General features: G+C 41.5%; 1 protein-coding gene across 2 annotated transcripts in view; it reads left to right on the top strand.

Moving 5' to 3' along the window:
* The window catches only part of LOC121536603 (TBC1 domain family member 4), a 154,765-nt gene that overhangs the window by 52,657 nt on the left and 89,844 nt on the right, over nt 1–12,264 (top strand). For both annotated transcript variants that reach the window (XM_041844002.2, XM_041844003.2), the window contains 7 exons: nt 125–214; nt 1,104–1,208; nt 4,890–5,022; nt 5,500–5,591; nt 7,854–7,964; nt 10,583–10,711; nt 11,439–11,489. In XM_041844002.2, coding sequence (XP_041699936.1) covers nt 125–214; nt 1,104–1,208; nt 4,890–5,022; nt 5,500–5,591; nt 7,854–7,964; nt 10,583–10,711; nt 11,439–11,489 — 711 coding nt within the window. The remainder of the gene's footprint in view (nt 1–124; nt 215–1,103; nt 1,209–4,889; nt 5,023–5,499; nt 5,592–7,853; nt 7,965–10,582; nt 10,712–11,438; nt 11,490–12,264) is intronic.

Raw genomic sequence — 12,264 nt, 5'->3', positions numbered from 1 at the left:
TCAAGCCCAGCTCAAGTATTTGAAAGAAAATGGATACAATTTTAAACCTCGTATGAAGGTCAGGTTCCTCATTAGTGTGTCTGTGTGTGTGTGTGTGTGTGTGTGTGTGTCCGTTGTTTCTCAGGTCGGACGCTTTGAGGTGAACCTGATCAGTCCAGACAGTAAGACGGTGGTGCTGGAGAAAAAATTCAAAGACATCTCGTCCTGCTCTCAGGTTGGTAAACCTGGGTTTGTTTTTTCACTCGACTGTTCCGTATTTACATTCAAGTTTATCCAGCTAATCTCATCTCAATGCTACAGCGTTCTCCCCAGATGCACATTCCGAAAACTTAACTCCCTCTCAAACATGCCCACTTCATGAGTTAATAAATGCGTTGGTTTGGGGGCTTCAACGTCAGAGGATAATTTATTCGTTATTTTAATTTAATTACAAACGCACATTGCTTTCTGTTCATTGTCAAGGACTTACTTTGTTAGTACTACTGCTAATATGATTACAAATGGTGTCCTGTGATATGTCATGGAAAAAGTTTGACTTTTGAACAAAAAATTGCTTATAAAACATTAAAAGAACAGTAGCTATAGGCCATATTTGGGGGCAAGATAATGCTCTTGTATTACTGTTTACACTAGGCGTTTATAGCCTAATACGTTTCAGCTATGCATTGTTTAAACCAGGGACAGCCACTCATAGTCCATAAAGACTGCATTACATAGGATCGCCTTCTTTCTCCAACTGCACGTGATATTGTGTTGTATTCAGGAATTAAATTGATTTATAGAACATTCAATCTGTTTATAGAAGGTTGAGTAACTTCCCTCCAAGCAGACCTGGGTTCAAATAAAATAACTTTGACCATTTGATTAAGCTTGCCTGGAGTGCCAGAAAGCTGCAGTTTGTATTTTTGGGACTATTCCATTGTGCCTGGCAAGCTCAATCAAGCTCAGCTAAAGTATTAGAAAGAAAACAATACCATTTGAACGTCTGCCTCAAACATATACTGTACTGCATACATACAGTATGCAGTAGCAATGTACTGTATCGTCTGTATTGTAGCGTGTAATGATCTTTGGTTGTATAGAACGGTTTGTTGTTCACTCAGGGTGTAAACAAGACGGACCACTTTGGGTTTATCTGTCGCGACCCGGGGGAGTCTGGTCCGGGCCAGTATGTGTGCTATGTCTTCCAGTGTGCCAGCAAATCCCTGGTGAGTATTAGCTAGCTCCTCTCACTGCACACTCCCTGTGTAAATCTAATTTGTCCCTGACTGACTCCCTGTGGTTCCAATGGCTCAGTGCATTAGAGCAGGGTTCTCCAACTCCAGTCCTGGAGATCTACTGGGTGTGCAGGGTTTTGATCCAGCCCTACTTTAACGCCACCGATTTAGCTAGTCACAGTTCAGAGAGAAGCCGTGGATAAGTTGAATGTTTTAATCATGTCTTACAGCAGGACTGAATCGAAAGCCTTCACACTCGATATCTTGAGATGGAGAACCCTTTTAGCATGGCAACAGGGTTTTGAGTTTGCTTCCCACTTGGGCCACATAATATACAGAGTGCCAAAAGTATTGGGACAGTGACAAATTTTTTGTTGTTTTAGCTCTGAAATTATACAATGGCTATGGGGTTAAAGTGCTGACTGTCAGCTTGGATGTGATGGTATTTTCATCCATATTAGGTGAACCGATCAGAAATTACAGAACTTGTTGTACAAAGTAGTGGGACAAATTCACTTATACAGTATGTGTATTAAAGTGGTCAAAGGTTTAGTGTTTGGTACCATATTCAAGCTTGTGACTCTACAAACTTGTTGGATGTATTTGCTGTTTGTTTTGGTTGTGTTTCAGATTATTTTGTGCCCAATAGAAATTAATGGTAAATAATGTATGTATTACTTAATGTGTATGCTGCCATGATTATGGATAGTCCTGAATGAATTGTGACTAATTATGAGTGAGAAAGATAGACACACAAATATCATACCCCCAAGACATTCTAACCTCTCAGCATTACAATAACAGGGGAGGTTAGCATTTTGGGAGGGGGGGGGGGATGATATATTTGCGACTAACTTTCTCACTCATCATTATTCACGATTCACTCAGGACTATCCGTAGTCATGGTCCACATTAATGTACAAGTGTTTTGAAACATAGTCTGTTCTTATATACAATAAAAGTGACTTCAAAATGACACATGGGCATTAAATAATGATGATGACGTAATCATTGCATGCTAGGAATATGGGACCAAATACTAAAGTTTTAGCTACTTTAACGCACATATAAGTACATTTTTCCCAATACTTTTTGGTCCCCTAAAATGGGGGTGACTATGTACAAAAAGTGCTGTAGTTTCTGAACGGTTCACCTGATATGGATGACAATACCCTCAAATTAAAGCTGACAGTCTGCACTTTAACCTCATAGTCATTGTATCATTTCAAATCCAAAGTGCTGGAGTAAAATGTGTCACTGTCCCAATACTTTTGGAGCTTACTGTATGAACTGTTGCTATTAGTCACTATTATAACTGGGCTATATCCAAATGTTTAACTAAAGCTGTAATACACAACCAAATCTACTGTAGGTCTACCAGGGCTCCAGACTAACATTTTCCCCTCGTGGCTTTGGTGCTACTAACTTTTTCAGTTGGTGGCACCAGCCCATGATTTGGTGACATCACGCCCCCCAAAAATCTGCAGCATCACACAATATAATACATTTGAGCATCATCTTATAAAGTCATTAGAAAGTAATTCACAATGCTTTATTAAGAAGTGTAATAGACTACTGAGATGTAACAATGTATTAATTTAATACCATGTCCAAGCAGGAATGCATGATTACAAATATTTTGATATGGAACCTAATTGTCATGATTGTCATGCATTTTGGGTTGAAAATTAGGCTGTTTTTGCTATCAAAATAGGGCTCCAGAATTTTCCCGATTTTGTTCAATAGAGATTAATTTGCTTCATCTTTATGTGCACTATTATTATATATACGGTAGGCCTAATTCAATTGGTGCTAATTCACCACCTGAGGTAATGCTAAATCAAAACACATTCGCTAGAATGCTAACTCTAAATATAACACCTTCTGCTAGTAGCCATGTATTAATCTAACAAAAATGAAATTATGCGTAGTGCACTCGTGATGGCCGATGCGCAATTTCGCACGCTCCGTATTTCAAAGCCATATGGGATATTTTATTGTAAAACAGTGTGCTTTGAGCTCTAATGATAATTGAGAAATAAATTATACCTACAGAAAGCTGAATCCCTCCTCTCTTTAATATGGACAACTTGTTGCTTCCAAAGTAGTTTTTTTCCCGAAATTGCATTTTAAAATATTATACAATCATGAGGGGCCCACGAGGGGGAGAGAGAGTCTGAGAGGCTCGCTCATTACAGCAGCCGGCCCCAGCGAAACAGGCAGGCACAGATTTATGTGGTGTTTGCTTTTATTAGCTTTCAGGAATCATGAGGATAATGCACTTTACTGTTTAACAAACTCATGGTTTTAGCCACCCAAAATATAGAACATTTTGATTGAGGTAACCTAGTAGAATGTGCAGCTGGCAGCAGTGCGACCAATATATATATATTTTTACTCGCACAGCCAAGTCACAGGGTCGCAAAATGTGACAAATGGTCGCAGTCTGGAGCCCTGCTTACCAGTATTACAAAAACATTGTCCAGAATGTATTGGGTTCTGAAATACTCTGGAGGAGAATGGTTATTTGGAACGCTAGGAATCCAGATTTATGTTGTGTTTACTTTAAGTTAGGCTGCATTTTTAGTTTTAGTTGCTTGCAACTGAGTTGCTTCTTGATTGCTTCGTGAAACACCCCCTGCAACTAATAACTCATCTACAACTTGGTTGCATCCAGTTGCAACCTTTGAACTTTGTGCAACTAGTTGCAAGCAACAGCCAATCAAAACAAATGCTTTTGTCACATGATCCGTTTGAAGGTTCGGGACTCCGGCCCGGTTGTCATGTCAACAACACAGCTGTCAGTGCTGCGGGAACCATGATCAAGGTGGACTGAAGAGACATTACTGAAAATACTGGCATCAGGGCTAGTCAAAGTTTATGTACACTACCGGTCCAAAGTTTTAGAACACCTACTCATTGAAGAATTTGTCTTTATTTGTATTATTTTCTACATTGTAGAATAATAGTGAAGACATCAAAACTATGAAATAACACATATGGAATCATGTAGAAACCAAAAAAGTATTAAACAAATCAAAATATATTTTATATTTGAGATTCTTCAAATAGCCACCCTTTGCCTTGATGACAGCTTTGCACACACGCTCGTGCCAATAGCTAGCCTATTTTGAAAAACTGTTTGCTCAAAATTGGGAGTTGTTGAGAAAAGATTTGGTAGCTTCTACAGACTGATTATCCTAGTCTTCTCTCTTCAGCAATAGATTGAATTTCGAACCATAGAACTAGAATCCGTGAATGGGAGTGCCCATACAAGTCAGGACTGGCAGCCATTTTGATTGTACCCATGAGTTTACCAGTCAAATTTCCAGAGTTAAAGTTCCATTAACCTTCTATGGATTCTATTTCTAAGGCTGCAGCGCAACAAGCTATTCGATATTTGGCACACATGCTGCCCAAATTGCGGACAAATTGGGAAATGTATTTCAATTTATCAGATGGTGCTGCAGCACCTTCAGCACCCCTACTTCCTGTGGCTATGGCTGTTGCATGCAATTTCAATTGCATTCAAGTTGCTTCATGTAACAGCAAAGTTGCTTGAGATGATGTCACCTGCAACCTGCAACGCAAGTTGCGTCGTGTAACTGCAGCCGGCTACTTTGTGTATGTGTGTGTTTGTGTGTGTGTGTGTTTGTTCCTGCCTGCCTATAGGTGGATGAGGTGATGCTGACTCTGAACCAGGCCTTCAGTACGGCTGCAGCTCTGCAGAGTGCCAAGACTCAGGTCAAGCTGTGCGAGGCCTGCCCTATGCACGACCTGCACAAACTCTGCGAGAGGATCGAGGGTACACCATTGTATATATATTTTATTGCTTTCAAAATAGCAAGAAAAGGACAGGGGACAATAATAGCATCTGTTATCTACACAATACAGATTGGAAAAGTCTAATTGTATTATACCTACATAAGGACCTAATGATGCATTCATAATTCATAACCCATTCATAAGCAGTGTTTCATTTATGCTCTATTTATTCAACCTTCATGTTGTTATCAAATATTGAAAAAAGACTCCCACACACACTTTTCATCTCGGCCTGTCTGTCAATTCAACAGGTTTTGCCGGTTTGAACCACTTTTTAGACAGCACATTTTTCTACCTCAGTTTGTGAGAAAATGTTGCTCCACATTTTGAGTTTGAGAACTCTGTCTGCGGTTGACTCACTTGGTTGTGTGCGGCATTCAATTATCTTCTTCCCAGTCTATTCTTTTTTGGGGGGGCTCAATGGTAACTCATTTGGTTCCTGTGTTTGTGAATCCAGGTCTGTATCCTCCCAGGGCCAAGCTGGCCATCCAGAAGTACCTCTCTCAACTGACTGACAACGAACAGGTGGACATTTTTGAGCGAGTTCAGGTAAGGACCAGAACTGGGTTCAAATACAGCAACGCTGTCGAAGGCTGTCACCGAAACGTGTCCATTTGTTCTGACCTCTGCTGCTAAAACAAATACATTCAAACGTAATGAATATTTCACTCAGTGTGGGGTTTTCCTTTCTTCAAATACAACAAACCTTGTCCATCTGGAACCAGGCAGGCTAAAGCAAACACTTAATGTATATAAAATATTTGAACCTAGGTCTGATGAGGACTGTGTGAGACTCAATATAACAAAGAACAATCATTTTCTCAACTGTCAAAACTGATTCTCTGTACAGCTGGGCGGTATACCGTATTTGATTATATACCGGTATTGATGCATAGAACGGTTTGGGTTTTTACTTTACTTTCTATAACGGTATTTCAATGTTTGGTTAGTTAAATGTCAAACTCCACTCCGGCATGTGTAATGTCAGTTTTTATAGTTTACTCCGTTTGCTACTTGAGTCGTATCTCTCCATCTCCTACTGCATGCCGCTTCCCCATGCACTTTCCACACCAAGCCCTGCCCCCTGTCACTCGACCACTTGTTGTACCCTCTCTCTGCACGGTCAGATGCAACAAGATGTTGGTGACCACGATGCTGATTTCCACTTTGCTTCTTAATATAAATCCCACAAGTGTTCTATAATTACACTATTACTTTGTGTATCTTACTGTCTGCAAACAGCTAGTTTGTCTTTTCTTAGCAAGTTGTGGCTAAAATAAATGTTGCCGCTAATCGCTAGTTAGCTGGCTAGCTAGCTAGCTAAATGTACAAGGAGTCAGAGCAAACATAGCTAACTAATACAGCCTCTAATACAGCTAGCTAATACACCTAATATATGGAATTGTTTTAAGATGGTCATACCAAGAATCTTAGGACGCCTTTAGGTAGATAAAAAAACATGGAACATTGAATTTGGCCTTACTGCTATTAGCTCATAGAAATGGATAACATATTTGTACATGGAAAAACAGAAGAAAATAAAATAATCTGTCCTATATCTGAGAGATATGAAAGATCAAGAAAGTATTTTAAAAAATGTGAGCAAAACAACTGACAACAACCAACATCCTATAGCAAAACAACCGACGTGTTCTTGAGTCTCTCACCTTTCCATAGAGGGGTCATCTTAGTGTGTAGGCCAAACTTTTCGGCTGCTACAGACATAATTTGGCAGATAGGCGTTACCGACTTCAGACGAGTCCTGTGGCGCTTGTTGGGGTCGTAGAGCAAAACGGAGAACACCATTGTGTTTGTGAATTATCTTTCCATAGAGGGGTCATAGTCAATAGTTTCTAGGCCAAACCATTCGGACGCTACAGAAGTTTTTGTGAGGAGACCGATTTTTGGGATGTCTCATGGTCTGACAAACACCGCTGTAGCTCTGCCACCTTTCACCGCAGATGCGGAAGGCCGACATCGGTATCTCTAGTTTAGACAGATTTTGATGGGGATTTTTGTATCATGCTAATGCGATTTTCACCGGGGCTCGGACATCGACTCTAGGGCCTAGAACAGTATAAAGCAATCAGAATGGAGAAAGCTCCATTGAAATCACTTAGAACTTATGTGTTGCCACCCTAGGGTCATGAACTACTCATAAATCATATTTAGATATGATAGTTTGGCCATATCGCCCAGCCCTGATTTTATGTTTCTTAATCAGATCCTCCATGGAGAGAATGAGAGCAGCAATAATAGAAATCTGTAATATCTATTTTTAGAGCACTATCTTTGACAAAATGGAGTAGAAGCTATATTTAGGCCTAATAGTTTTTTCAACCCCTTTTAGAAGATGAGAAAATCTGTTGTATCTTTTTGTTTTGTATTCAATGACACCAATAGACCAAATAGGCTGCGTTTACACAGGCAGCCCGATTATGATCTTTTTTTTGCTAATTGGTCTTTTGACTAATCAGATCAGCTCTGAAAAAGATCTGATATGAAAAGATCTGATGTGGTTGGTCAAAAGACAAATAAGTGGAAAAGAAATCAGAATTGGGCTGCCTATGTAAGTGCAGCCATATACAGTGCCTTCGGAAAGTATTCAGACCCCTTGTATTTGTATTTATTATGGATCCCCAATTTTTCCTAGCCACTGTGCTCTCGCTTCTACTTTTTTTTGATCTTTGGAGTCTAGGTCGAGTTCATGTAAAATCACTTTGTAAAAACTGCTGATTTAAAAGAGGGCTTTTATAAATACATTCGATTTTTTGATTGATTGACTAATACACGTTGTATTCATTCCTATAGAAGATGAAGCCTGCGTCAGACCAGGAAGAGAATGAGCTGGTGATTCTCCACCTCCGCCAGCTATGTGGAACCAAGCAGGGGTTCCACCTCCACATCGGAGAGGCCCCCCAGGTACAGTGCTATACCCTAACCTGTATTATAGACCTGCCTATGTGTTCAACCTGTCTGTCAATCAAAAGAAGTGCTGCGATAGGTCCGCTCAGCGGTCCCATTTGCGCTCCATAGTTCAAACTATAGTGTGAGAGACTAGCACGTCCTTGATTAGGAAACTCGCTCATGCAGAGTGGAGTTTCATCTCTTTCTCTCTCTCTACCCCTCTCTCCCTCTTTCCTGTCACTCACTCACTTGCCCACACTCTGACTCACCAGTTTGACAACAGCAGTGCAGAGCACAGTCAGTTGAATGGAGTTTTTAATGGTCAGACTGTACATTGAGACAAAACGCGAAACCTCTTTCCGTAAGCCCCGTCTCGAGGGAGCTCACTCAGGGCTCAACGAGAGCACTTCTAGAAGTTAAATAGCTACAGACCTCTTGTCTTGCAGACCTTTTACTGCTTCTGTGTTTTTACAGGGAGGTAGAGGAGCATAAACACACTCAAACTCCGACGGTAGTGTCAAATGCTCCAGTCGAGTGTACATTTTGTATGTGGAGATTTAATAGCGGTCAAGTTATTTGCCTGGTGTTCTGTGTTCACCCTTCTTTATGTTACTACTGCATCCTAGCTTACTTACTAAATGTGTCGTCTGCTCTGATTCTTGAAAGTTTGGCAAAGTTCGGTAAAGGTGCTCCTCAAGGTAAACGATAACGTTCAGTAATAAGTCTTTATTATTTTTCCTTGAGGAGCACCTTGAGGAGCATCAGGTACTGCTGGAGTGTCTACCAATGGCACGTCCATCTTTTTGTGAGAAATTACACTGGTAGCTCAAAACATGTATAAAGTATTTATAAAGTATAAATACCCCTCACTTTAGATTAGGGACTGCAAAAATACTTTGGTTTATAAGGACCTACAGTACCAGTCAAAAGTTTGGACACCTACTCATTCAAAGGTTTTTCTTTATTTTTTAAACTATTTTCTACATTGTAGAATAATAGTGAAGACATCTAAACTATGAAATAACACATATGGAATCATGTAGTATCCAAAAAAGTGTTAAACAAATCAAAATATATTTTATATTTGAGATTCTTCAAAGTAGCTACCCTTTGACTTTGTATTTGTATTTATTAAGGATCCCCATTAGCTGGTGCCAAGGCAGCAGCTACTCTTCCTGGGGTCCAAACATATTAAAGCATTTACATTACATATAAAATATAAAACAGTACATCATATGACATTATTACACCACTACCTGTCTACAATATCACGATGTGTTTTATGCATGTGTCTATAATATAATAATAATAATAATAATAATATAATATGCCATTTAGCAGACGCTTTTATCCAAAGCGACTTACAGTCATGCGTGCATACATTTATTTATTTTTTGTGTATGGGTGGTCCCGGGGATCGAACCCACTACCTTAGCGTTACAAGCGCCGTGCTCTACCAGCTGAGCTACAGAGGAGCTCTCTATACCCTTGTGTGTGTCTCTTCACAGTCCCTGTTGTTCCACACGGTGTATTTTTGTCTGTTTTTGAAAAAAAATCTGATTCTACTGCTTGCATCAGTTACCTGATGTGGAATAGAGTTCCATGTAGTCATGGCTCTATGTAGTACTGTGGACTTGGGGACTGTGAAGACCTCTGGTGGCATGTCTTGTGGGATATGCATGGTTGTCCGAGCTGTGTGCCAGTATTCCAAACAGACAGCTCGGTACATTCAGCTTGTCGACACCTCTCACAAAAACAAGCAGTGATGAAGTCCATCTCTCTTCCACTCTGAGCCAGGAGAGACTGACATACATGTCATTAATGTTAGCTCTCCGTGTACTTTTAAGGGCCAACTGTGCTGCCCTGTTCTGAGCCAACTATTTGTGGTATTTTACCCCCTTTTTCCCCCCAATTTTGTGGTATCCAATTGGTAGTTACAGTCTTGTCCCATCGCTGCAACTCCCGTACGGATACAGGAGAGGCGAAGTTCGAGAGTCGTGCATCCTCCGAAACACAACCCAACCGAGCTGCACTGCTTCTTGACAAAGTGCCCTCTTAACCCGGAAGCCAGCCGCACCAATGTGCCGGAGGAAACACCGTACACCTGGCGACCGAGTCAGCGTGCACTGCGCCCGACCCGCCACAGGAGTCGCTAGTGCGCGATGGGACAAGAACATCCCTGCCGGCCAAACCCTCCCCTACCCTGGACTGCGCTGGGCCAATTGTGCGCCGCCTCATGGGTCTCCCGGTCGCGGCTAGCTGCGACAGAGCCTGGACTCGAACACGGATCTCTATTGGCACAGCTAGCACTGCGATGCAGTGCCTTAGACCACTGATACTGTTTATTAAAAGTCTTATACATTCCTTACAAATGGTTTATACTGAACGTTATTAGAAAGTGTTACCAACATTTATTTGTGACTATATACACGTTAGGTGTTATACAATATGATTACTTTTTTTAAGACATGTTTTTGAACACTTTCTTTTCTATGCTATATTGCATTAGTCTTGGAACATCACTGTTTCTGCATTTAAACAACGTTGTTGCCTCAAATAGAACGAGGCTGTAGTGTTTTTGACAGTCAACCTGGTTTAACTTCTGACCTTCAACCTTTATCTGTCTCTACCAGAATGCCCCTAACACCGCGGCAGCACCAGCAGACGGCACAGGGGCGACTGGTGGCCGCTTTAAACTGGACATCCTGAAGAACAAAGCCAAGAGCTCTCTGACCAGCTCACTGGAGAACATCTTTTCACGGGTACTACCTCTATTTCGGTCTGTCTCTGTGTTTTCTTTATAGATCTCTATTTATTTTTCTCTTTCTCTCTCGCTCACTGTCGCGCTCTCTCTTCCCTCTCGCTCTCTCTTCCCTCTCGCTCTGTTTCCAAAGCCATGGAGAACATCTTCTGAAGGGTCCCAAATATCTGTCTTTTCCTCCCCCCCTCCCTGTCTTTGTCTCTTGTCTTGGTCTCTTTCTGTGTTGTGGACGTCCATGGGATTTGGGTTGACCCATTTATGCCACTAAGACTGCTGAATAATACCTCCTGTAAATCCGAGACCTTTGCTGCCATCTGTTACTATTGTAAAGACATCCTTAGAATGTATAAGTTAACAATAGAAAGTGGATATTGAGACAGTAGATCTCAATCCCTAACCTTGACCCTTTTATCACCCCTAATCTTAACCTTAAAGCCAACCCAAATCCTAAACCTATTCTAATCTCTAACTCCCGACACTAATTTAACATTACTGTTAGATCTGCCGGTTGACCCCTCCCACAAAATGTTGTCATGGGTTAGCATGGTTTAATTATTTCATTCTTTGAATTATAAGGTTTTCTTTGTAATCGGCAGTTTAGTTCGAGGAAATGTTGCAATGTATGTGAGAACGTACTTATTAATTGAAATCAGGTTCAGTTATGTAATGTGCGACTCAGAAGAAGTTCACACATTTACATCAACGATATGTCCCTCTTCTATCCTCAGGGTGCCAACCGGATGAGAGGCCGCTTGGGAAGCATGGGGAGCTTTGAGAGAGTGAGTATTCCATAGTGAATGTGATAATTCCCAGAGCCTCTCTCTCGATGGTAGCAGTCGCTCTCGCTCGCTCGCTCTCTCGCTCGCTTTCTTCCTTCCAATTCATCCCAAAGGTGTTTGATGGGGTTGAGGTCAGGGCTCTGTGCAGGCCAGTCAAGTTCTTCCACACCGATCTCGACAAACCATTTCTGTATGGACCTTGCTTTGTGCATGGGGGCATTGTCATGCTGAAACAGGAAAGGCCCTTCCCCAAACTGTTGCCACGAAGTTGGAAGCACAGAATCGTCTAGAATGTCATTGTATGCGGTAACGTTAAGATTGACCTAAGGAACTAAGGGGCCTAGCCCTAAGCATGAAAAACAGTCCCAGACCATTACTCCACGTCCACCAAACTTTACAGTTGGCACTATGCATTGGGGCAGGTAGCGTTCTCCTGGCATCCTCCAAACCCAGATTTGTCCGTCCGACTGCAAGATGGTGAAGCGTCATTCATCAATCCAGAAAACGCGTTTCCACTGCTCAAGAGTCCAATGGCAGCGAGCTTTACACCACTCCAGCCGACGCTTGGCATTGCGCATGGTGATCTTAGGCTTGTGTGCAGCTGCTCGGCCATGGAAAGCCATTTCATGAAGCTCCCGACGAACAGTTCTTGTGCTGATGTTGCTTCCAGAGGCAGTTTGGAACTCGGTAGTGAGTGTTGCAACCGAAGACAGGCGATTTTTACGTGCTTCAGCACTCGACGGTCCTGTTCTGTGAGATTGTGTGGTCTACCACT

This window comes from Coregonus clupeaformis, chromosome 23, assembly GCF_020615455.1.
Source record: "Coregonus clupeaformis isolate EN_2021a chromosome 23, ASM2061545v1, whole genome shotgun sequence".
In the NCBI taxonomy this organism is placed as follows: domain Eukaryota; kingdom Metazoa; phylum Chordata; class Actinopteri; order Salmoniformes; family Salmonidae; genus Coregonus; species Coregonus clupeaformis.
Note: the sequence above shows the minus strand (reverse complement) of the source record. Positions and strands in the feature narration are given on the sequence as shown.